Source organism: Epinephelus fuscoguttatus, linkage group LG14 (genome assembly GCF_011397635.1).
Source record: "Epinephelus fuscoguttatus linkage group LG14, E.fuscoguttatus.final_Chr_v1".
In the NCBI taxonomy this organism is placed as follows: Eukaryota; Metazoa; Chordata; class Actinopteri; order Perciformes; family Serranidae; genus Epinephelus; species Epinephelus fuscoguttatus.
Genome location: NC_064765.1, coordinates 5120136 through 5146283, shown reverse-complemented (window position 1 = coordinate 5146283; position 26148 = coordinate 5120136). Strand labels below are relative to the sequence as shown.

Genomic DNA, 26148 nt, shown 5'->3' with positions numbered 1-26148 from the left:
GACGAAGTGAAGCGTTAAGACAAGAACTTGTCGGTTCTTCTTCGTTGTTACTTCCTGTTAAAGGAACAAAGTATGTTTTAAAGTTTCTCTGTGTGTTACCATGAAAAGATTTAAAATAAAATCCTGTTTTCTGGTTTTGGACGTCGACGCTTCTCAAGTCAAAGTTTTCTTTGAGACATTTTTACTCAACAGAGTGGTGCAGGAATGAGTCCTAAAATCCAGAGGTGAGTTAGCATGTTAGCACTTCCTGTTCCCTCGTCTTTATCAGTAGGTTTTTGAATGTGTTTTTGGTCATATTCCTGAAATAAGGTCAGTGGTCAACACAAGCTGAAGAGACTATGATATGATATAAAAAAAATGTCAGTAAATACCCCACTTATGAATTTTGAAGCTTTTATGTGTCTTAAAAAAGGCAGTTGCTAACAAGTGGCTAAATGAAACTACAGAACATCACATCAAACAAGGCTTTACGACCTCGTGGTGGTGGCGAAGTTGAAGTAGTTCGTTTATGTCTTAACATAAGCGTTTTACTTCCGGTGTTTGCATTTAGGCTTCAAAAATCATAAAAGTGGTGTTAATTTGTGAAGATTATCTTACAAAAAGTGTAAGTATTATAAATGTTTGTTTGCCTCAGATCTTGTTTGCTGCAATAATCCCAAATCAATGGAAAAATCCCACAGGCTTTTTTGACGAGGGAACCAAGGTGATGCTGACGTCTGGATCGACCTACAAAAAAAACCTTGTCATTAAGTCCTGTGAGGTGGTGAAACACAACTCAACATAATGCTCACTTACTTTGTTAATGTCCCAGAGCTTTTGACTGTCTCGCAGCCCTTTTGAGCAAATAGTTTGACACACAAACTTTCCTGGAGATTTTCACCATGTGTTTTTATAGCAATCATGCAGTTGACTGTAATTTGTTGCATAGTTCTTTGTTTGTTTGTTTAAGATGTATTTTGGGGCATTTTAGCCTTTAATTGAGAGGACAGTCAAGCGTGAAGGAGGGAGAGAGAGAGAGAGTGACATGCAGCAAAGGGCCACAGGCTGGAGTCAAGCCCAGGCTGCTGCGGCAACAGCCTTGTACATGGGGCGCCTGCTCTACCCACTAAGCCACCAATGCTCCATTTGTTGCATAGTTTTTTTTAATTTATGCATCGTCTTCTTCTTGCTCTATGATTGGTCACCAGCAGCGTCTGTCAGTACAGATTACCCGTGGACGTACAGAATCACACTCACCACTCATAGATGCAAAAAGTATTTCAGTGTTCTGCCATTATTACGAAAAAGATAATATTCTCACAAAGCTGTTTAATAATGAAAATTAATACTCCTGTTTACACGCAGCCCTACATGTCATTTATCATGTCAAAATATAGATCAGTGGAACAGCTTGAGATGTTTGTCATTCTGCTTCTTTGCATCAAAGCAGGATTTTTGCAAAGTTTCCTACCAGTGGCGGACTTGTTGGACCGTTTGAACACAGCCTCCCTCTTATATCCTTCAACCACTTTCTTAAAAAGGTCGATGTTGTGACATTTGTGCATCTCCATGTCTTCCATGATGTTTAAAAGTCGGTGTGTTTCTCCTTCTGATCTGGGTTTTTCTGTTGGACATCCATCTCTGTCACAGTCGGTTTGTGTGCAACGTATCCATGACAACACACAGAGCCAACCATAAACAGACAAGAGGTTTTGTGTCACAAAATGTAGTAAAAAACACAACTGAGATTCATGTTCTGAATATGCTGTATACATGTCCAAGTGATGCCACTAAATCAGAATAATATCAACATATCCCACATCTTAATCAGAAAATGCCTAATTTGGAAAAAGGTCTAATTCAGAATATCCAAACAAAATGTTCTGTGTACATGACCCCCATCAAATTTGTAATATCGTCATATTTGGGGAATATTAGTGTGCGTGATTTAGTTCAAAGTTTACACTACAATCAACAATATTCACTGTTTATAAGTTATAAATCAGTGCGGAGACGATAAAGTTACACAGCTGCAGAAGTACAAGAACAGATGTTTAAATAATTCACTTTAAATACTAGAATATTGTTTACAGTACAGCTACTAAAATAAAAGGTATAATTATAGAAAGAAATCTGAATAATCATGTAATTATATATTTAAACAGGAAATTATATATAAAACTAAACAGTGAAAGTGACAGAGTGAATGGACACATGTTCAGACAACGGTATCAATGAATCATCCTAAAATGCACTTAATACGCCTGCAGCGTCAAAACAAAGGTGTGTAAAGTGTGTGTGTGAGTCATAATCCAAATACAGTGTAATATCTAAGTGGTGCACGTGAGTGTGCATGTGACAGTTTAGTGCACAGATCCTCTAAACTGTGAAGTCTTTGAGCTACAGATTAGGGTGTTAGTAATGATTGGTATGCAGCGTTGCGGAGAAACTGATCCCACCGGAGAAACAATCAAACCTGCAAATGTGAGAGAGAAGAAGAAGAAACAGGAAGAGACAAACTCTTACAACAGAAAGATTGATGGCACTTTAGCTGATATTTGATTTGTGAGTGTAAATGCTGAGTCTGACGTTTGGTTTGATTTTATCACCAGTCTGTCTATCAGTGAATCTGTGATCAGAATCAGTTTGAGCTCGTTACAGACTGAGGAGTGAATTCACAAAAGGACTGCGTGTCTCTTGTTGCTGATAAATCTGCACAGATAAGACAAACAGAAACGGATTAATTTTCAAATACACCTTTGCTATTTGCGTGAATTTATATCAGGTAATTCATTTGGTGCCAAGTTGGCCCCTTTCTACGTAAATGACGCTCATTTAAAAAACAGTCCAACTCACAAAGACATGCTGTTACAGTTATTAGTGTCCTCAGAGAGTTGGTGGGAACTGAAGTGCACTGATGGACATATTGTGGGATAGCGCCTTGAGATGTAGCATGTCATTGTCAAGGGGGTTCTCTTGAGTTTATCTGTCACGTTAAATTTGTGCCTGATGTTTTTAGGAATGCCTCTGCACCACGTTAGACAGGAGCTGCAGCTTTTCTTCATCTCTCTGTCTTTCTGTCTGCTGTGTTCTTGGCACAAAGGAGACATTCAGGCTGCTTTCACACCTGCCCTGTTTGGTTCGCTTCAGTCTAACTCAAGTTGGTTTGTCCCCTCAGTGCGGTTCGTTTGGGCAGGTGTGAACACAGCAATCACATTCAGGTGTGCACCAAAACAACCAGACCGAGACCTTCTTGAAGAGGTGGTCTCAGTCCGGTTCCAAAGGAACTCTGGTGCGGTTGGTTTGTGGTGAGAACGTGTTCCGACCTGGATGTGAAGCAACTGCAGTCACATGACGCATTGTTTGGGTTAAACATGAGCCTGTTACAATGACATGCAATATAGTCCACGTTAAGCAGCGAGGTCCATTTAGTATTTAGTAGTTGTTCTGGACAACTGGGTCTCACACCAAAGTTGTTGAAATCCAGTGCTTGGGCAGTGACTTGAGGTGTCAGACACTGACGAAAAAAGACATCAGTTAATGCTGGCTTGATATGTGGCCGGTCTCGGCGGCGTCAGGGGGAAATGCGGTAGGACAGGAACCAAAGTTAAGGCAGTGAAAGTCCGAGTAAGGTGGGAAGAAGGAGTGGTGGATGGGTCCAACAAACACTGACTTTCACCCAGGAGAGCGGTGTTTGTGTCCCATAAGATTCTAAAGCCAAACCCTGTTCTTTTTTCTAAATCTAACCACGTGCATTAGATGTTGGAGGAAAAGAAAAACAACAATTCCCATTGTTGTACTGATGTAATGCTTTTATTTTGAAAGAGACTGTATGTAAATGTTAAATTTCCAGAAGTGTATTTTGAAAACAGACAATGTATGCAACAGGTTGAACTTGACACGGTGTCCCAGATCATCAACAACCAACGTACCTGGGGTACCTTGCATGTCATAGGTCCGAATGTGTTGTTCTGGAACTTTCAATAATGTCACATGATCTTCCTCAGCAGACGACTTTTCTTAGTTTAAGATGTCTAAATTTTCCTGAGAGCTTTGAGGACTTTTTGTTCATGTTGGCTCCATTTTAAACTTCATTACTTCAGTTGGAAACAGCGTTTTTGTTTTCTCACTCAAGTTACTGAACTATGCAACCGGCCGACTTCATCTCCTGCAACCACGTCAGTTAGCTTAGCTGAAACTATCAAAGCTTGACTTTAAATGAAGAGAAACTAAACCAAACCTATACAGTACATTGTTTTTAGAAAAGTAATCTCGACTTGCTATGGTCCACTAACGGGCTTTTTCTGGAGCTTTCGGCCGCGTCGTATGGTCCAAGAAGTTCGCTAAGAATAAACATCCATGCTGTGTATGGTAAATGAAGTTCTAAACTGTCTGCTGTTTCTGTTTCTGACCTGAAGGAAGAAAATGTGTTTCTGTGAGTCGACTCATTCAACTGTGCTAAAGGGTTACACCAAGATTAGTGTGTGTGTGTGTGTGTGTGTGTGTGTGTGTATTTAAGCTGTTTGAGTCTTGTTCAGCGACAGATTTTGGTTTCAGGATGAAGTCGGCTGGTCTGTTTCTGCTGCTGTTCTTCTGTTTGTCCCCAGTCGTTATTAAGGGACAGTTGGTTGTTTCTGTCCCCCAGGAGGATGATGTCAGGATGGGGGGTGAGGATTTTAGGACAAGGGCTGACGTCCCACCAGAGCTTCCCGTCCTCTGGGACGAGCTGCGGGGTTTGAAGGAGCTAGTCCTGAGCCTGAAAGCAGTGGAGGTGGAGCAGCGTCAGGCCCTGCGGAGCATGGAGAGTCGGCTGAGAGACGGGGAGGTGGAGGCTGAGCAGCAGAAACACAGTCTGGACGAACTGGAGGAGACAGCGGTCCATCAGGGGGAGGAGCTGAGGAGGGCAGAGACTGACAGGAAGCTGCTGATGGAGCAGAACTCAGACCTGAGGAGGAAGGTTGAGGAGCTGGAGGAGCAAAGCAAAGGTAGGTGATGGAGGGGGACATATGTTAAAAACTAAAGGGAAATGTTCACAAAAAATGTTGCATTTTCTAAACTGTTTTGGCGTTCCCTAAATTTTTGTTGTGTTCCCCAGAATGTTTCAATATTTCCTCAGTGTTGTGTTCCTTAAAATTTTGTTGAATTTCCTAAAAATAATGCTTGCTTTTTTCCCCAAAATTTTATTGCGTTTCCGTTCGCTAAAATGCTGTTACATTTCCTAAAGGTTGTTCAATTTCCTAAAACATTGTTGTGTTCCCTAAAGTACATTTTTTACAATACTTTTGAGTTTCCTAAAATGTTGTTGCATTCCTTAAAATGTTGTTGCGTTCCCTAAATTTTTGTTGCTTTCCCCAAAATGTTTCAATATTTCCTAAAGTTGTTGCATTTCCTAAAATGCTGTTGCAATTTCTAACATGTCCATGTGTTCCCTAAAAGGTTTTTTGCATTCCCTAAAGATTTTGTTACTTTCCGTTCCCTAAAATGTTGTAACATTTCCTAAAAGTTGTGGCATTTCCTAAAATGTTGTTTCCCAAGAATGTGTGCATTCCTTAAAATGTTGTGGTCCCATTTCCTGAAATGTAGCTGCGTTCCCTAAATTTTTTTTGCGTTCTCTAAAGTGTTTTAACATTTCATATAGTGTTTGTTTCCTAAAATTTCTAAAATGTTGTGGCATTACCTAAAAATTGTGTTTCCTGAAATGTTGCTGTTAATTAAAATCCGTTTGTGTTTTCTAAATGATGACACAAACATGTTGATGTGTAGCAGGTGTAATGTTGACCTTGTTAACCGTCTTAGTTCAGCGTGATCTCGTGCTAACATGAGTTAAGCGTTAGTAAACACAGAGTCCAGCTGAGGCTGACGTGAGTTTCACTAGTTCTGCTGGTGTTTGGTTGAATAAGTATCAGACACATTAAATGTTGACCTGATGATGGCGTTAGATGAAATATGAGAGATTCACCAACGTCATCACAGTCCATCCTCCAGCTGTTGAGACATGTCAGTCGTCATGTTTTTTTTGTTGTGTTTTGTTTTTCAGTTCGAGCCGCTGAGCTTTCATCTGCAGTGTCGACGCTTCAGTTCAGACTGAACAAAAGCGAGAGCTCATTGGACGAACTGCAGAAGAAGAACACAGGTGAGACAGAAAACTGATTTCTGCTCTTCAGCTCGAACCTTAACTACCTCACCTGGGATTTTTGTAACTGTTTACATATTCAACTTGCGCTTCAGCTGTTTACAGTCCACACACTTCAGCTGCAGCCAAATACTTAAACTCCAAGTGACAGTTCAGCTGCTTTCAGTTCTCACTAATATTTCCTTGCTGTCATGTCTCTGATGTTCACCAACACTTCAGCTGCTTTCAGCGCTTAACTTTGACACCAAAACATCAGATGCTTGTCACCTGTCAGGTGATCCTGTAATTATGAGTCCATACCAAAGTGTATGGACACTGGTGTGTGTTTCTGGTTGCCATGGTAACTCATTGCCATTGTCTTCACAGTTCTGGCAGCGGAGCTACCGTTCCTGCAGACAAGACTGAGGGCGACTGAGAGCACGGTGGAGCAGCTGAGGAGGAAGAGTGCAGGTCATCATCACCGTCATCAGATTTAACTGTCTTTATCAGAGTCTGTGAGCTGATACTGACGTAAAAGAGAGAGTATGTGACTGGTGCTCAGTAGCGCCCCCTGTGGCTTGTAGTGATGATTACAGGTCAATGTTAAAATGTCGGTCAGCATCGGATGATATGATGACAGGAGTGAAAACGTTTACACAGAACTTCTGTCTATCTCAACATTTCAGTTTGAGTCCAACTCACAAAGTTAAAGACTGAAGCAGTTCACAGTTATTAACTTTTTTCAAATAGTAGCCCGGGCCATTATTTGCTAAAAATACTGAACTCAACAGGCCTTTAATGCCTTTCACACAAAACTTTTGTTCAGCAAAGATTTGAAATACAATCATATTGTTGATCTAAACCTGTATGAATATTACTGGTATAAAACTTAAGCTTCGAATATCAGTAATGAGCGATGTTACGGCATTTGTTTCAACGCACCCGAGGATAACACGACTTTATCCTGTTAAAACAATACTCATAACTTGGATTAATATTTATGAAGAACTCTTTTGATTCTTTTGATCAGTGGATCCGTACAGACTAAAGAAATATAAATAACTTAGCAGGTAATTGAGGAAAAGACACCTAATCTAACTTTATGACAACTTCAGACGAAGGGAGTCACCAAACTTTTCCGTCATGCTGGTGAATCTAAATGACTAACAGTCTTCTCTGGTGCTCATGGTTTCAGTAAAATGAAATTAGATAAGCTAACAATATGTAGCATCTCCATATTGACAAAAGTTTAAACATTTATATTTGTATGTATGATCTCAACAGCTAACTAATGTTAGCTGAGGTGGGTAGTTGAACAACATGGTTTTATACATCCAAAGAACTTCTATAAAAATGAACTGCTTGGCAACCAGACCAGGCTTCTATTTGAGACAGGCCTTTATCTGTCAAAATGCGTAGCTACACTGGGCTAGTAAAAGAGACTGGGGGTTAAAGTGGAACTAGGCTTTTAATTGAAGTTTAACGGTACAATACGAATGTTTACAAACACCCTGCAATTTCTTTAAAATATGTACATACATGGTGATAAGCTGTGTTAAAATAATTAAAGAATTATAGCACACACACACACACACACACACACACACACACACACACACGTATACAAAAATAAATTAATAGGAACACAAACAGCAACAATAATAAAATTTAAAAAATGAAAAGGAAAAAGACGGAAAAAAAATTGCGTTTGAAGCACTATATAACAGACACGTTACATTTACTTTTACAGCAAGTTTAAAAGGGTTTTATTGCAGAGCGTGTTACGTCCGACACACAAGATAAACCCTGGCCACTCAGATGTCTTGTTAATGGGCTCATTGACAGTTGTAGTGACGGTGAGGAGGTAAAACAAACACATAGTCTCTGTGTTTTTTAGCGCTGGCAGTCAGACTGTGTAACACTGAGAGTGTGATGGAGGAGCTGATGAGGCAAACATCAGGTCAGATTCATTTCTCTGTTAATCCTTTTATTGATCAGGTAAAATATAAAATCTATGAAGATGTAATAACTGGTTTATGACAGAGTGTAATGTAGCTGCAAACAGATTTAATGAAGTTATGGCACATATCATCATTAATAAACACTTAAACTAGGGATGCAGGATGATATCAGCATGTCATCGGTATCGTCCAACATGCTTTCTCTTATTTTGTAAAATGAATGAATATTACATAACTGAAAAGTATTGTATTTCATGTCTCCATCTGCTGGTGGGCCATCACGATAAGAGTATGTACTGTATGTATAGTATGATGTTAATTTAACAACGGAATAGACTTGATGATCAGATTAGGTAAGGGAAAAAAAGTGGATATATTGATACCAGTTATCGGTCAAATGAGTTGTTACATCGGATATCGGCAAAAAATCTAACATCATGCATCCCTAAGTTAAACATGTCTTTATATCTGCTCACAGCTTCATTATAGTGTGTTATAAACCATGCGTGTTTATTTTCCTGTGACCATGTGGGGAACATAGTTCTGATTAAAGAATTTTAAATCTCAGTTTAGAGGAAAGCTTTTGATTTAAGTGCTGAACTACACCAATCAGACAAATGTTACATCATTAAATACCATCACATGTTAATACAAATTACATGACTTACAAATAAACACTGAGTGTGTTTAAAAGATTGAATGTTAAACAAACTTTTAACCCTTCATTTCCCAGCATTCTCCAACAGTTCATCTGAAGTGTCTGAGCTGGAGGAGCTGAGCAGGAACACACAAGGTGAACTGATCAATCAATAATCAGTCAGTAATCAGTGGAGCGTTCAGTATGTCATGGTTGGAATGATGTTGTATTTTGGTGAATACAAATCTGATGTCATGTCCACAGAGGCTCTAGCGCCCAAAAATACAAACTTACAGAAAATGAATCAGTGATTGAATAATCATTTTTTATGTGTGTGTGTTCCAGCTCTGCAGAGTCGACTGAACTCTCTGGAGGAGAAACTGAACTCATCTGCTGAGAGAAATGAGCTCCGTTTCATACGAGGTCATTCATTTATTTATTCATTCATTCATTGTAATTGTTGGTATATAGTTAATATAACTTTGTCAACTGAAATCAGACTCAGATCTGATTTGAGATCAGATTTCTTTATTGTCATTGTACAAACATACAATGAAATTCAGGTGTACTCAAGGACCAGATTCATATATAAAATAAGTAAAAAATAGTAATAAAATTATAATACGAATAAATAAATAAATACCTCCATTCCACTCATATTCTACACAATTTGTAAACTAAGCCCAAAAAGTAAGGAAATTTGTGTTTGGTAGATTATTTCTTTGTTGTAACAATGCTTCTTGGCAATAAATCTTATGCCGGAAAGCCTGTTTATTTTCCTTTTAAATGGTGCCACATTTATTAGGAACATGCATTTGTGGGATGAGCAGCAGAGTTGAGTATGTGGGTTGTGCCCATGAAAAATTTGCCAAATCTTCCCTAAAATGGTGTTGTGATCCCTAAAATGTTGTTGTGTTCCCAAAAAATGATTTGTGTTCCCCAAAATGTTTTAACATTTCTTGAAAGTTGTTACATTTTATAAAATGTTATGTTATGTTCCCTAAAATAAGTTTCCGAAGATGTTTTTGTGTTTCCTAAAATGTTGTATTTTCTAAAATTTCTGTTCCATTTGAAATTCTATTTTTCTAAATAAATCACTTGTTAATTTTTATTTTCTGAACTGATTAATTTCAGATCAGGTATCAGAGATCAGCAGCAGACTGAACAGCAGCGAACTTCACCTGGAGGAGCTGAAGAGAAAATCTGCAGGTGGGTCACAAGACACCTTGGTCACATGATCATTGAAGTCAGTGAAATAGATAATTATTTTGCATGTTTTTCACGTTTTCAGATCAGACAGGGGGACTGAAGTCTGTAGAGAGACAACTGGAGGAGCTGAAGACACAAGACACAAAAAAATGTATTTATAATTATTATCATATGATATATAAAAAAACGCATGATGTACTCCAAGCGTCTGTTAGATATTCATCAGCTCAGATATTATCTTATGTGACTCAGTGTTTAGTCAATTTGTCTCGATTAATTCTCTGTTATTATGGAACATGATTTCAGTTCAGTCAGCAGATGTTTCGGCTCTGACTGACAGACTGAGTGTGGGTGAACATCGACTGGATGAGCTGAAAACACAATCCACAGGTGAACAAATCAAACACACCCCTGTCAGTAAATACAGAAACTCAGTTACATTCATTTATGCCACTTTGTTAACATACAGAAATTAAAAGTCTTTAATGTTGTAGCTACATGATTAAAAGTCGATAAGAATACAGCAACATGAACTTTGAGTGCTTGTCTTTTACTTTACCCAAACAACAAGGAGATAGGCCAAAGTAGGTAGGCCATTCTTCAGATCGGTGATGTCACTTCCTGTATTTTCTCCATTCAGTTCAGGCTGATACAGTGAAGCAGCTGCAGGTCAGACTTGACTCTGCTGAGAGTCAAATACAGCAGCTACAGACTGACAGGAAAGGTAACTGAAGTACACACTGAAGTAAACAGAGAGGCTCAAAGAAAATGTTTTACTGCAGTTTATTTTTATGTTTCAGATCAAAACAACAAACTAAAGATGCTGCAGAGAAAACTGAACACGACTGAGAGTCTGCTGGACAAAATGAACGCAGGTACTACATCCATCTGTTCATCCACCAGTCAGTTCATCAGTCTAGAAGTCATGAAGGAATCACACATTACTATCAAACGTGAAAAAGGCAATAATGATAATCAGACTGAACTCTTCAAAGAACTTTCTGATTCATATCTTACGGTTTTCTCTTTAGAGTTGGAGGTCAGACTGAGTGTCAATGAGACACAGCTGGAAGATCTGAAGACAGAAAATACAGGTGTCAGTGAAGGATTAACACTAACAGGATTGAAATTAATGTACCATTAAACAGAAATAAATTAACTTACCATGAAATCATCATTAAGTGATAAAGAATTTGGAGCATACATTTTTTTAGCTAATAAAAGGAAGGAGAAACATTTAGTGATTTTTCAAACAGAAACTTTTGAGGATCCAAAATGGTTCCCCGAGGAACTTTATAAATATGAATGAACCCTTAACTGGTTTCTCTTTAGAACTGGCGGTCAGGCTGGGTGTCAGTGAAAAACAGCTGGAAGATCTAAGGACAGAAAACACGGGTAACACTCTGAACATTTAAAACTAACTGTAAATTAAGAATTAACTAACCCTGAAATTATTATCAAGCACTGAATAGTTTGGTGTTGAGTCAAAGTTTTTAGCTAAAAAGAAAAAGAGGAACATTTAGTGATTTTTCAAATATAAAATGTGGGAGGACCCAGCATGGTTCCCTGAGGAACTCCAAATGAACCCTGAACTGTTTTCTCTTTAGAGTTTGAGGTCAGACTGAGTGTCAGTGAGAAACAGCTGGAGGATCTGAAGACAGAAAACACAGGTAACACTCTAAATATTTAAAACTGTTTGTATTAAAATGTACACTGAACAAAATGACAAAAAGTGAAAAGTAAACTTTTTTTCTAGTTCAAACAGTGCATGTAGTGATTCTTCAGACTTCTTGTGGGAACCTTTATGTTCAAACTGTAATCACACTCAGTGGCCACTTTATTGTGTACATCTGTAGAATTTCATTCAGTCCAGTTTAACAGCACCACTAAGTATGTATAGTTGAATTAACAACTCTTGGGATGTTGTAACCAAAATGAACATAAATAAACAAAAATAAACATGAATGAACCCTGAATTGTTTCCACTTTAGAGTTAGAGGTCAAACTGAGTGTCGATGAGAAACAGCTGGAAGATCTGCAGAGAGAAAACACAGGTAAATGATAGAAACTGATGTAAAAAGATTTGCATATTGTTAAATTGTTTGACTTAAAGAGACACATGTAAAGATTCTTCTGACTGTAACTAATATGGCTATTTTTTAGAAAACTATTGGATTGAATTACTGACCAACAGGTGTCTCTGCCCACTTCCTTTACTTCTGCTTTATGTTGTTACATGTGCAACTACAGTGCACTGTGAAACAAAGAAACGTCCCCAGTTGTATGTTTGTGGTTTATTTTGTGTTTTCAGCTCATTCTGTTCAGCTTTCCCTGATGGAGTCCAGACTGACAGCCAGTCACAACAACAGTACAGGTACAGTTACATTTATATTAACATTTATTAGTATGTATCTGATCTGGACTTTACTGAAGAATTAAAATCCAGACTCAGTAAATTTATAAATAAATAAAAATGTTTTTTGATCAGCTCTGGAGGTCGGCCTAAAATCCACTGAGACACAGCTAAAACAACTGGAGAATCACAGTGCAGGTAACACAATCAGTTCTTAGTGATCACCTTTAATTAATCATTAATTGAACCTTTAAGTTAAACAAAAATGGTTACCTGTTCAGCTCTTGAGGTCAGACTGAGCGTCAGTGAGAAACAACTGGAAGATCTGAAGACAGACATTACAGGTAACACTCTGAACATTTAAAACTAACTGTACATTGATACTAATGTGTTATTATATATAAATTAATTAACCATGAAATTAATATAACGTGTAAATGTGTTAAATAGTATAAGAAAGACATTTAGGAATTTTTTCAGACTGAAACTGAGGAGGATCCAACATGGTTAACTGAGGAACTCCTTTACAAACACATTAACCCTGAACTGTTTTGTCTTTAGAGTTGGAGGCTAGACTCAATGTCAGTGAGAAACAGCTGAAAGATCTGAAGACAGAAAACACAGGTAACACTCTGAACTAACTTAATACTTATGTATTATATAAATAAATGAATTAACTAACCATGAAATAATTATAAAGTGCTAACTAGTTGTGTGTAGATTAACAGTTTTTAGCTAAAAAGAAAAACATTTAGTGATTTTCTTTAGACTAAAACTGGAGGATCCAATATGGTTCCCTGAGGCACTCCTTTATGAACATAAATGAATCCTGAACTGTTTTCTTTTTAGAGTTGGAGGTCAGACTGAGTGCCAGTGAGAAACAACTGGAAGATCTGAAGACAGAAAACACAGGTAACACTCTGAATATTTAAAACTAGATGGTGGGTATTAAATCTTATCTGAATAAAAAGATAGTGAAAAGTACACTTTTTTTAGTCAGACAGTACTTGTAGTGATTCTTCAAACAAAAACTGTGAAGGATCCACGAAGGTTCCCTGAGGAACTCCTTTGTCATTTTGATGGTTCTTGTAGGAACGTTTATGATAGATCTGTACATTACACTTTGTGGCAACTTTATAGGGTACATCTTTACAGTTTAGTTCAACGCCATCAGTAACTATGATCCCAAAAGTAAATGTATACAAATCTTGGGAAGTTTTAACCATAACTGAATATTATAAACTTTGTAAAGGTAGAATATGTGACAGAGCTGATGTATTGGATTAACATGAATTGTACAAATGCACCCAACAAAGTAGACACTAAGTGTACATCTGAAATTGTATAAAGTGACAGACAGTTTGGAACAGAGCTGAAGCCTTTAGCTCAATAATGAAAAAAAAAAACATTTGCAAACAGAAACCTTTAGTAATTTTTCAGACTAAAACTGTGGAGGTTCCAACATGGTTCCCCGGGGAACTCCTTTATAAACATGAATGAACCCTGAACTGGTTTCTCTTTAGAGCTGGAGGTCAGACTGAGTGTTAGTGAGAAACAGCTGGGAAATCTGAACACAGAAAACACAGGTAAATGATAGAAATGCCTCCAGGGGGCACTGTGACACACAGAAAAGACTAAAAGGTCAGAAGTTGTTTGTTTCTGATTTAGTTTGTGTTTTCAGTTCAGTCTGCTCAACTTTCCTTGATGAAGTCCAGACTGACAGACAGTCACAACAACACTACAGGTACAGTTATGTTTATGTTAATGTTTTTATTAATATGTATGTTTCTAATCTGGAGTTAACTAAAGACGTTCAATCCAGACACAGTAAATTTATGAATAAATAAAAATGTTTTTTGATCAGCTTTGGAGGTCAGACTGAGATCCACCGAGACACAGCTGCAACAGCTGGAGAATCACAGTGCAGGTAACATCATCATCTTTTCATCATTACCTTTGTGATATCATTAATTAAACCTTTGAAATCAAATGTGAACGATTTCCTGTTCAGCCCTGGAGGTCAGACTGGGCGACAGTGAGAAACAACTGGAATATCTGAAGACAGAAGACACAGGTAAATGATAGAAATGCCTCCAGGGGGCACTGTGACACACAGAAAAGTCCAAAAGGTCAGAAGTTGTTTGTTTCTGATTTATTTTGTGTTTTCAGTTCAGTCTGCTCAACTTTCGTTGATGAAGTCCAGACTGGCAGACAGTCACAACAACACTACAGGTACAGTTATGTTTATGTTAATGTTTGTATTAATATGTATGTATCTAATCTAGACTTAACTAAAGATGTTCAATCCAGACACAGTAAATTTATGAATAAGTAAAAATGTTTTTTGATCAGCTTTGGAGGTCAGACTGAGATCCACCGAGACACAGCTGCAACAGCTGGAGAATCACAGTGCAGGTAACATCATCTTTTCATCATTATTATTATTTGTGATATCATTAATTAAACCTTTGAAATCAAATGTGAATGATTTCCTGTTCAGCTCTGGAGGTCAGACTGGGCGACAGTGAGAAACAACTGGAATATCTGAAGACAGAAGACAGAGGTAAAGCTCTGAACTTGAAAAACTAACTGAAGATTAATACTAATGTATTATTATACATAAATAAATTCATATAAGGTGACAAAGGGTTTGGAGTTGAGTCAAAGTTTACAACTGAAAAGAAAAAAAGAAACATTCAGTAAATTTTCAAACTGAAACACTGGGGGATCCAGTAAGGTTCCCTGAGGAACTCCGTCATTACCCTAATGGTCCTTGTAGGAACCTTTATGACATTTTCATTGATAGAAATTATATACTTTATCTGTTTCTATTACAGATCATTAAACTTTCTTTTTTATATTTTACAGTAGATTTTTGTTTGTTTTTTTTTCTCATTTATTGTGTTTTCAGCTCAGTCTGTCCAACTTTCCTTGATCCAATCCAGACTGACAGACAACCACAACAACACTGCAGGTAGGGTAACATTTATGTTAATTTTTTAATCAACAATCATCTTTCTGATCTGGAGACTTTAAATCCAGACTAACTAACTATATAAATGAATATAATCTGATTGTTGATTAGCTTTGGAGGTCAAACTAAGATCCACTGAGACACAGCTGGAGAATCACAGTGCAGGTAGCATCATCATCTTTTCATCATTACCTTTATGAGATAATAAATTTAACCTTTAAAATTTAACGTGAACAATTTCCTGTTCAGCTCTGGAGGTCAGACTGAGCGACAGTGAGAAACAACTGGAAGATCTGAAGACAGAAAACACAGGTAACACTCAAACATTTCAAACTAACTGTACATTAATACTTATGTATTATTATATATAAATGAATTAGCTATCCATGAAATTGTTATGAAGTGATAACGAGTTGGGAGTAAAGTTAAAGCTTTTTAACTCAAAGAAAAAACACGTAGAGCATCCTCAGACTGAAACTGTTTAGGATCCAACATTGTTCCCTGAGGAAATCCTTTATAAACATGAATGAACCCTGATAGTTCATGTAGAACCGAAATATATGAGGATTCTACACAGACCCTACTGATCCTCTGAGACAAGTAATAAATGGAAATAAAAACATTTAAATAGTATTTACGTTATTTAAGTAAATACAATAAATATTATTATAACATTTTATAGAAACATGTGTTTGTGCTGATTCTGTATTTTCAGTTCAGTCTGTCCAGCTGTCCTTAATGAAGTCCAGACTGAAAGACAGCCACAACAACACTACAGGTAGAGTTATATTATATTTATATTTTTTTTTAGATTTGTCTGTTTGATCTGGACTTTACTGAGGAGTTGAATCTTAGTAAAACTCCAAATAAAAACTGTTATGTTGATCAGCTCTGGAGGTCAGACTGAGATCCACTGAGACACAGCTGAAACAGCTGGAGGATCACACTGCAGGTAACATCACCAACTCTTCAATGTAAGTTTGTGTTTTATTAAATAACCACCTTGCTTTGTTGAGCTTCAGTTGACTGATTTACCTGCTTACTTCTTCTCATGTTTGGTAATTATTTAATTATAAAACCATCAACTCCCTGATGTTTTTAACACCTGACAAGATCCCAGTCAGGTTCTCCCAATATGACAGTTTGAGGGTTTAAAATTAAATCTTACATTTGACAGGAATCCAGTGTCACAAGTCAGCACTCTTGTGATAAGAGAACACTGGGAAGTCTAAAGCTCCATTCTGACTTATTAGACTTACTCATATCACAGTCTGTAATAGGCATAATCATTCAGCTAGCAAGTAAAGAAATAGCTAAAGTACTTATAAAAGTACCAATTAATTCACAGGCAGGTAGTACAGATGGTTTCTCTCCGATTATAAATGATGATTTTGACGTTTACGGCGAGCCTTCACCCTCAGACTGCCTTAATAAAAATTACAGAGGACCCGAGGAGGTTCCCTGAGGAACACCATAAATGATTTTGATGGAGATGTTTGAGACCTTCCTCTCCTTAAAGTAACTGTTTCTGTTTGGATTTAAGAGAAACGTTTGATGATCAGCAGGTTATTAAAGTAAAATGTATTTAATAAACGGTTAAAAACTGATTTCAGTCCATGCAGCCAACCTGTCAGCTGTCAGTCTGAGACTGGATGTCACTGAGGGTCAGGTGGACAGATTGAGGACAGAAAACACAGGTGACCTCAGTTACATCATGTAAATAAATCAGCTGTTTGTTTTTTCAGATGTTTTAGTTTAATATGTGATGTTTTCTGTTTCAGACAGAGTGACAGCAGCTGAGAGAAACACTGAAGGTAACGTCATGTCTTTATTTTAATATTTATATACATATATATACATATTTATATATATATGAAACACATGAGATGTTTTTCCTGTCAGAGTTGCAGGTCCAGCTGAGAGTCACTGAGGCTGCAGTGAATGAGCTGAAGACACAGAACAAAGGTAAGCTCTCTAATGTAGAGACTTGTTGATTAATTGATCAGCTGACTGATAAAGTAGCTGTAAATGAACACTGCAGTTTCCAGGGCATGCCAGTGGGACTTCAAAGCAATAGTGTTATTAATATATGATTGTTTTACAGTTATATTCAATTATTTTTTTGTATGCTGTTTCTATTATTATATGTTTTTCTTTTAAATGTAAAGTTCATAATTTAGGCAATTGAAAGTTTCCTCTTGACAGCTGGTTACTGTACCTAATTATAGCAGCGATTTCTTTTTAAAAACAACTAATATGGATCTTTAACAGAAGTGTAACAAACTGTCCAAATCAAAATGTAAATTGATTTGATTTTGATTTATTTATTTCGAACATTAAAAAAAAATATATATATATATTGTAGAAGAAAAGTTCTACAAAACAGAGACAAACAATAAATCATGAACCGACTTACAAAGAGAAACATAAATTATGGTTCATGTCCGAAAAGCAGTAGGAAGAAGCAACTTGCTTGTCTAGCCCCACCCATTATCCCAAACTATAAACTATTACATAAACACACGCTCCGCACCGTGAATCAACCAAACATTTACACCACTACACATCTTTACACCTGATAACCAACATTACCCGGTGTATAAAAAGAAATCTGAAAATCAGTATTGGGAATACTGACTACAGTCGCACCCTGAGTGTGCTTTAACTTCCCTCTACTCATTTCTGTACCTTGTGAAGACACTGTCTTTGTACCTGTTTTTAAACTCTCTGATATCTTTACTTTGTTTGATTTCTTCAACCTGTGCGTTCCACAAAATCACCCCACAAACTGATATACTACACATCCTTTTCAGAGTGGTGCAAAAACAACGTTGTTTCAAATTTAACTACTTCTTAAGTTGTAAAAAAACAACAACAGGTAATTAGTGTGTTCCCGATATCTAACATTGTGAAAATTCGTATGGCTCTTTTTTGCAGTATGGATAATGGCTGTAGGGTGGTTTTGTAGTTGTTTCCTCAAACCTCAACACAATAATTTAAATTTGGCAATATCAGAGAACAGTACAGAGTATATAATGCTTTGTAGTCCAATATGTGTCTGGCTTTGCCCAAAACTGTAACACTCCTTGTCAACTTTGCTCTTACATATGCTATGTGGTTCCAGCCAGATTCTGTGGTCTTTAATCACACCAAGAAATTCGTTTTCGTATACTCCTGCAATAATAACATCGTCTGTCTTAATAAATACTTGAGTATTTATTTTTCAATTTATAAACAGCATTAGTTTGGCTTTGCTCAGATTTAATGATGATTTGTTTGAGTCAAACCACATCTTTAATTTATTCAATTCTGATGTGACCACCTGCAGAAGCTGTTGTAAATTGTCACCAGAGCAGAAAATATCTGTACAAATATCTGTACATCCACATAACACACATTTCAATATTTCAATATTTCTGATAAGTCTGAAATATTCCTTTTTTTTTTTTTTTTAAATGTCAAAAATGAAATATACGTTCTTAGTAATAACATTATTCGTATCTGGAGTGAGGGGACGAATGTGTGGTTGAACCTGTTCATCAGAGATGTTCCGAGGACCAGTGATCAGGTCAGAGGTCAACTGCATAAAGTCACATGACTGCAAACCTGCTACTTAAGTGTTTCCTTTCTGCAGCTCTGCTGACACAAATCAACTCCAGACTGGAAGCTGCTGAGAACCTCGACTCAGGTGAGTCCATGATCTGACGAACAGGTTAAATCGGATGTTGAAGAGGTACTGACATTTTGTTCATGTGACTGTGTGTCAGTGCTGCAGTTCAGACTGAATGCCACTGAAAACCAGCTGAAGAGACAAATCGAAGGTAAGAAAAAATTACCAGCATTTTACATTATTATTATTGTTATCATGATATAGATAATTTGTCTATTTTTTTTAGGAATTTCTGTAAAATAGCTGCTAATATTAATTATGACAGCCATTTTTTATTTTTAGAAACTTTAATCTAAAACAGGTCATTGATTCACAAAACAATCAGTATTTAATTTTATGATCGGTCAGTTGTTTAGTCATATTTAAAGAGAAACTGTCTTTCCTCCGTTCATCCTGCAGATATACAGACCAAACTGAGAGTCAGAGACGATTTGATCCACGAGCTGCAGAGTAACTTTACAGGTCAGAATTTATTACTTATTACTACGTATAAATTTATATTATCAGTGAACACATTATCAAAAACACATATAACTCAGATATAAAAAATGTAATTATTATTGATGAGGTGTTTGCTTGTTATATTATAATCTGTTATATAAATTTGTTTCAGCTTACAGCTTTGATCTATCAACTTTGAGAACTCAAACTAAAGGTGAAGATTCATAAACAGAAGAGCAACCCAACTTCAACATTTTAACTGTTTAACACCAAACAGCTAAACATTACTTTGGTTTGTTTTCTTGTTTTCAGATCTAGAGAGACAACTGAGTGATGCTGACCGCCTGATGATGAAGTTACAGACTGAAAGTTCAGGTGATTTACTTTCATCATTTATTATCAGGTGTTCCACATTTTAACAAACAGAAATTCTTCATGTTGGTGGGATTAAGATTATCTGTAATTCTAGTTCGAAATGTGTTTTAGAGTTCATTATTTTCATACTGATTAGAATGAGTGAGAAATATCGGGCTATGCCAAGCTAACGAATGAAATTGATGTTATTAGCACTTTTTTGTAATTTCAAGTATATTATTTGTTTCTAAATGTATTTACAAGCAGTCTGATAAAGAACCATAGGCCTATTACCTTTTTAATCTAAGATATTAGCTCAGATATTAGCATGCTACTGTTAGCTTTGTCAGTTAGCCACACAATATACCTGCAGTTAGTGGCTGTAAATATTTAGTAAATACTTTATGTGTAACACCTACTTTGTGTTTAATTCAGTGATCAAACTAAACTTAGTAAACATGAACGTTAAAATTAGTATAAGTTTAAGAACCCAATAAGCTGTTAGTGTCTGATTTATTTTATGTTTTCAGTTCAGTCCGTTCAACTTGCCTCGATGGAGTCCAGACTGACAGACAGCCACAACAACACTACAGGTACAGTAATACTTACTTTATTATTTAATTAACACAAGTGTTAAATTAGTCATTAATGATTAAGATATTTACTGTTTCCTCTGTAGAGTTGGAGGTCAGACTAAGTGTCAGTGAGAAACAGCTGGAAGATCTGAAGACAGAAAACACAGGTAACACTTTTAGGGTTTAAACTGAATTAATCTAAAATATATACAAAGAAGGTAGCTAACCATGAAATTATTATAATGTGATAAAGAGTCAAGAACAGAGTCAAAATTTTTAGCTCAGAGGAAAAATATATCGAGCATCCTCAGACTGTAACTGTGGAGGATCCAACATTGGTCACAGAACCTGCTGAGCCTTTGACCTGAGAAATGATCCACCATTATTGAGGTTTTTTTTTTTTTACAATTTTAATTACATTATCAAACTCATTACAATGCTTAATATTATTGTTACAGTTTCATAGATAACTTTTGTTTATGCTGATTTTATGTTTTCAGTTCAGTCTGTTCAACTTTCCTTGATGGAGTCCAGACTGACAGACAGTCACAACAACACTACAGGTAGAGTTATATTTATATTACACTTTTATTAATATGTATGTTTTTGGTCTGGACTTTACTGGGGAGTTTAAATACAGACTTAATATATAAATGAATAAAACCTGATTGTTGATCAGCTCTGGAGGTCAGACTGAGATCCACTGAGACATGGCTGGAACAACTGAAGGGTCACAGTGCAGGTAACACCATCAACTCTTCAATATTACATTAAATGATTAATTAATTAAACCATGAAACCTGAACTGGTTTCTCTTTAGAGTTGGAGGTCAGACTGAGTGTCAGTGAGAAACAGCTGGAGGATCTGAAGACAGAAAAAACAGGTAACAATTTGAGTTCAAATGGAATTATATATGGAGAAATAAACAACCATGAAATTGTCATAATGTGATAGAGTCTGAAGCAGAGTCAAAGTTTTTAGCTCAGAGAAAAAACATGTAGAGAATCTTCAGACTGAAACTGTAGAGGATCCCTGATTGTTCCCTGAGGAACTCCTTTATAAACATGAGTGAATCCTGATGGTTCTTGTTGAACCCAAGAACATGAGTGTACTTCACAAAATCTGCTGAACCTTTGACTAAAGTAGTGAACCATCATGATTGAGTTTTACAATAGTAATTACTTTATTAAACTAATTAAAGTGCATAATATTACTGTAACATTTTCATAGAGAACTTTCGTTCTTGTTTTCAGTTCACTCTGTCCAAATTTCCTTGATGGAGTCCAGACTGACAGACAGTCACAACAACAGTACAGGTACAGTTATATCTCTATTAATACTTTTATTAATATGTATGTTTTTGATCTGGACTTCACTGACGATTTTAAATCTGTTAATATTTAAGTAAATAAAATCTGACTGTTGATCAGCTCTGGAGGTCAGACTGAGATCCACTGAGACACAGCTGGAACAACTGGAGAATCACAGTGCAGGTAACATCATTAACTGTTCAATGTTACTTTTATTATTTACTATTGATTAATTAAACCATGAACCCTGAACTTTCCTCTTTAGAGTTGGAGGTCAGACTGAGTGTCAGTGAGAAACAGCTGGAAGATCTGAAGACAGAAAGCACAGGTAACACTCAGGACTCTAGCTGCATTTTTCTTTTAAAAAGTTTTTGTCTTCACTTCGTTTTCTGATTTTTAGTTTTGAGCTTCAGAATTAATGAAACTGCGGATCGTCTGCAGCAACTCAAAAACACAGACTCAGGTTTGGACTCAGGACTTTTTTTTTTTTTTTTATAACTAAAGAAATAATCATGTATTTGTTTTAACCAGAATAATTAAAGTAATAAAAATATATAACAGTAAGTTTAGAGAAATTAAAAATGAAGAGTGAAACTATGAAACAGTTTGAGCATGATGAATTTCAGAAAATAGAAACAATATAGATAGACTTAAAAAAATTAATAGAAATAAGATGATTCACAAATACAAAATGGTTAACGGCTGTGTGTGTATATGAATATTTGTTTGTGACTTTAGGAGAGGGGTCAGCAACCTTTAATATCAAAAGAGCCATTTTGGACTAATTAAAAAAAAATAAATAAAAAAAAAGCCTATCATCATTACGAATAGTTCTAAATGAGCGTTCATTTTTATGTTTTACCACAAAGTTGTTACTCTCCAGTGGGCCACTTATGATTATTTGGTACTCAAGCATTGCAGTGTTGTCTATGAAAGCAAACAAATCTGTCCAAGCACTATTAAATTCTTCATCTGAGACTTCTTCTTTTTTGGATTTGTAATCAATTCCCAGCCTAGCTAGGTAAACTCAAAACTAGCCCTGCTATTGTTCACCAAAATTTAGGAAAAAGCTCCAGGATGTTGCTGTATGATGCACAATTAAGTTAAAGAAATGTTAAAAATATTTTTTTATTAAGTGTATAGGCTACACATTTTTACAACTGGAAAATGTTTCCCTTTGGTCTACAATGATGATAAATGAAAATTAAAATGTTAAAAATAGTTGTTATTCATTTACATATAATTTTTAATCAAAGCCACATAGAGCCACAGGAGAAGGGTTAAAGAGCTGCACGCAACTCCAGAAAATCAGGTTGCCTACCCTTGCATTAGGATATATAGTATATATTGTGTTTTGCTTGTTCCTTTCATTTTAAATAAATAAATAAATCTAAAGTGAAAAGTACAAAACTCTTAATGTAAAAAGGGTGGGTGCAATGAGCTGAGGCTTTGGCCTACACCTTTACGGTCAGATTAACTTGCTTTGGTTTGTTGCTGCTTCAGAGATGAATGATTCACTATTGTTATTATTTTTATCACTGTTATTACTATTTCTATTTTTTCTTGTTTATATTAGGTTTAAGTTGGAAAATGACAAAGATAAATAACTAAAACAAGCAGTACATTCATTATATGCATGTATGGCAGGTGGATGAATCATAATGATGAAATGAAACAAATTTAGAGTGACCAAATTGTTGAAGCTTCTAAATTACTATGTCACTGAATCATTTTTTGTTCCCAAATATCTTCATTTTAATAGCCCCTGGTAATTAATAGATTAATTTAGTGCATTAAAGTGAAGAAAATCATAACATTCTGTGAAACTTTTAATTATTAACAGAAAATGAGGGAAAAATGTTAATGTTAAATATTTAAAATTCCTTTAGGATGTAAAATATTTGACTCTTAATACATAAAAAAGATTATTATAACTGTAACTGTCGTTATGAAGTGTGTTTTTATTACATTAAAACATTGAAGTGAAACTTTTTTCTTGCAGATGACCTGAAGGTGGCGTTCTCAGCTGGTCTGACTGATTCAGGATCAGTCGGACCGTTCAATGAGGAGAGGACTCTTATCTTCTCCAAAACCATCACCAACATTGGCCGAGCCTACAACCAGACTGCAGGTAAACTACGATCCTGACACAACGCTCAGGTTTACTGTCATGTTTAAAGTTAAAAATGATAATGAATAAAACCTCCTGTTTTTCTGATAAACAAATGAATCATTATTAACTCAAGGTTTTTTAGTTATTAATTCTCTGATGCCCTCAAACGCAGCAGCAGTTAGTTTGTATAATGACATGATGAATTTTGGTGGAGAATTCTTCGTGTTCTGTATTAACATAATAAATATGTATGTGGGTTCACATCACCCTGATCTGTGTCTGTCAGGCGTGTTCATAGCTCCTGTCAGAGGACTTTACTTCTTCAGCTTCACGGCTGCAGATTACCTGAAGGGTTACATGGGAGTCTACCTGTACAGGAACAACCAGCCAATACTCTTCAACCTGGACCTGAATGACCACGGCGGCTATGCCTCTACGTCCAACGGCGTGGCTCTGCAGCTGGAGCAGGGTGACAAGGTCCGCCTCAGTCTTCCGGCCAGCTACCGGCTCTATGACGACTCCCGAAACTTCAGCGTGTTCTCGGGCTTCCTGCTGTTCCCCCTCTGACAAGACAGACCCAGGATCAGGGTACGAGGAGACGTCCTCTCAGCAAACTATCCTTTAAGGTATCAGGCTGGAAACTAGAGACTGGACTTTTGTTTTGGTAGGGTGAGAGACTTCCTCTTGATACAACCAGGATGGACTGACAGTAAAATAATGTTTACACTTATTAAGCTAATAAATATTCTTTACCTTAATAAAACAAAACTGAAAATAAGTCCCAAACTTTTATTAGATTTTGACAAAAAACATGAAAACGTTTCAAACTGAACTTTGACCTGTTGGTTAGTGAGAAAGTTGCCGTTACAACAAACTGTTAGAAACAATTTGACCCCTAATTTAAACCCAAAAATCCCTAAAAGTGTTCGTTTTAATAACAATTATAAAAATGTACATCCTCCTGTTACAATTAAAAATAACTTTGAAAAACATGGCGCTCAGTTTGTGAAGTCTGGTGAAGGATAAAGAGTCAGTGTTCAGTAGTCTGACAGTCAAACTGTAACATCAAGAGAATAAATACAAACTTAAAATCTCACTTGAACTCGCTGTGACATTTCAAACAGGAAGTCTGTTTTGGATTCAAGTGAACTCAGGAAATGACATTTACATCAAACAGAAGAACATTAAAGTTTGTTCAAATCAAACAGTGTGACAAAACATCTCATATTGCTGTTTACTCCTTTAAAAAGTCTCTACAGTCTAACATCAATGTCTCTACGACACTAATCAATAATCATTGATCCAAACGAGCTGTTCAGATTCCCTCCAAACAAACGACGGGAATGAAAAAGGAAAAATGTCTTTTAAAAAACAAGTTGATAAAAACTTCAGTTTCTAAAAAACATGTCGTTCCTTAAGACCAGAGAGATTCTTGCATAACAGTAAAAAGGGAATAAAAGTCCAGACGAAATCAGAATGGCTTCAGATCCTTCATCTGTGAAGATGAGGAGGAGGAAGAGGAGGGGAAAGCAAGGAGGCAAAGTAGTTAAGTAAAAGAGACGAGGGGGAAAAGACTACGAGGATAAAAAAAAGACGGACAAAAAGATGGAGGATTTGGAAACAGGACCAGACAGAAGAGGAGGAAAACAAGAAAGCGGGGAGGGAGGATGAAGAAGAATATGAGGAGGAAAACTAGAAGAAGATGGTTGTGGATGAAAAGGACAAGAAGGACTGAGAGGAAAAAGATGAAGAGCAAAGCTGGAAGGTTGAATAGATGAGGAAAAGTAAAAAGGAGGAAGAGGAGGTAGACCAGAGACAGAGTAGATAAAAAGAAATAAGGCGAGGAAGAGCTGAAGCAAAAAGGACAAAGGTAAGAAGAGATAAGAAAGAGGAGGAGGAGATGATGAAGAGGAGTAGTGTTCAGTCTGTAGTGTTGTTAATCCTCCTGTGAACGGCCTGCAGCAGCAGCAGAGAATACTCTTCCAGCAGAGCTGCCGTCTTCACCTCCCCCACTCCTCCCAACCCCCCCTCCACTCCCAGCATGCTCGGGGCGCCGAGTGGCAGAGAGTCGAGCTCCGCCCTCATGGCCTGGAAGGCTTCTGATAGGACGACGGCCATCTGATGTTGGTCAGGTGTGGAGTCATTGTGGGAGGAGCCGCTCACCTGGAGGAGAGAAAGACAGGTGAGTGTCAGACTGAGAAGTTGTCTGAAAACATTGGTCTGCTGCTGATGTCATTGGTCTCCCCAAGACTTCTTCTGTCTTCAAAACCTTAACCCTGCGCTCCACTGTCCTATGGCTACTTCATGAGGAGCTGATGTGTTGACCTACAGTCTAACTTTTCACTTGAATGATACTAAAAAGTCTCCCAATCTGGCAACGACACCTGATTTCTTTTACCTACTGGGTCAGGACGCAAATGGCCTTCCCTAAGGTAAGTTTTAACTTCAACATGTACATAA

At 36.7% G+C, this 26148-nt stretch overlaps 2 protein-coding genes across 5 annotated transcripts in view; one reads left to right on the top strand and one right to left on the bottom strand.

The window, feature by feature from the left end:
* Positions 1 to 4537: 4537 nt before the first annotated feature.
* LOC125901123 (kinectin-like) lies at positions 4538 to 24265 on the top strand. Its single transcript, XM_049596535.1, has 49 exons — positions 4538 to 4964; positions 6017 to 6112; positions 6479 to 6562; positions 8786 to 8845; positions 9035 to 9112; positions 9824 to 9898; positions 9981 to 10049; positions 10205 to 10288; positions 10539 to 10622; positions 10699 to 10773; positions 10930 to 10992; positions 11231 to 11293; positions 11506 to 11568; positions 11890 to 11952; positions 12210 to 12272; positions 12387 to 12449; positions 12533 to 12595; positions 12813 to 12875; positions 13101 to 13163; positions 13775 to 13837; positions 13933 to 13995; positions 14116 to 14178; positions 14263 to 14325; positions 14421 to 14483; positions 14604 to 14666; positions 14752 to 14814; positions 15163 to 15225; positions 15337 to 15390; positions 15475 to 15537; positions 15941 to 16003; positions 16115 to 16177; positions 16839 to 16922; positions 17007 to 17039; positions 17128 to 17190; positions 18860 to 18913; positions 18993 to 19046; positions 19295 to 19357; positions 19509 to 19550; positions 19649 to 19711; positions 20221 to 20283; positions 20370 to 20432; positions 20766 to 20828; positions 20945 to 21007; positions 21086 to 21148; positions 21519 to 21581; positions 21696 to 21758; positions 21841 to 21903; positions 23578 to 23706; positions 23975 to 24265. Exons 1-49 carry the CDS (start codon positions 4538 to 4540, stop codon positions 24253 to 24255), a joined length of 3816 nt encoding a protein of 1271 aa, XP_049452492.1. The 3' UTR covers positions 24256 to 24265.
* Positions 24266 to 24709: 444 nt separating this feature from the next.
* Positions 24710 to 26148, bottom strand: part of mapkbp1 (mitogen-activated protein kinase binding protein 1) — a 61768-nt gene continuing 60329 nt past the window's right edge. For all 4 annotated transcript variants that reach the window (XM_049595931.1, XM_049595933.1, XM_049595932.1 and 1 more), the window contains exon 31: positions 24710 to 25851. In XM_049595931.1, the coding sequence (XP_049451888.1) occupies positions 25609 to 25851 (243 nt within the window). In that variant the 3' untranslated portion in view covers positions 24710 to 25608. The remainder of the gene's footprint in view (positions 25852 to 26148) is intronic.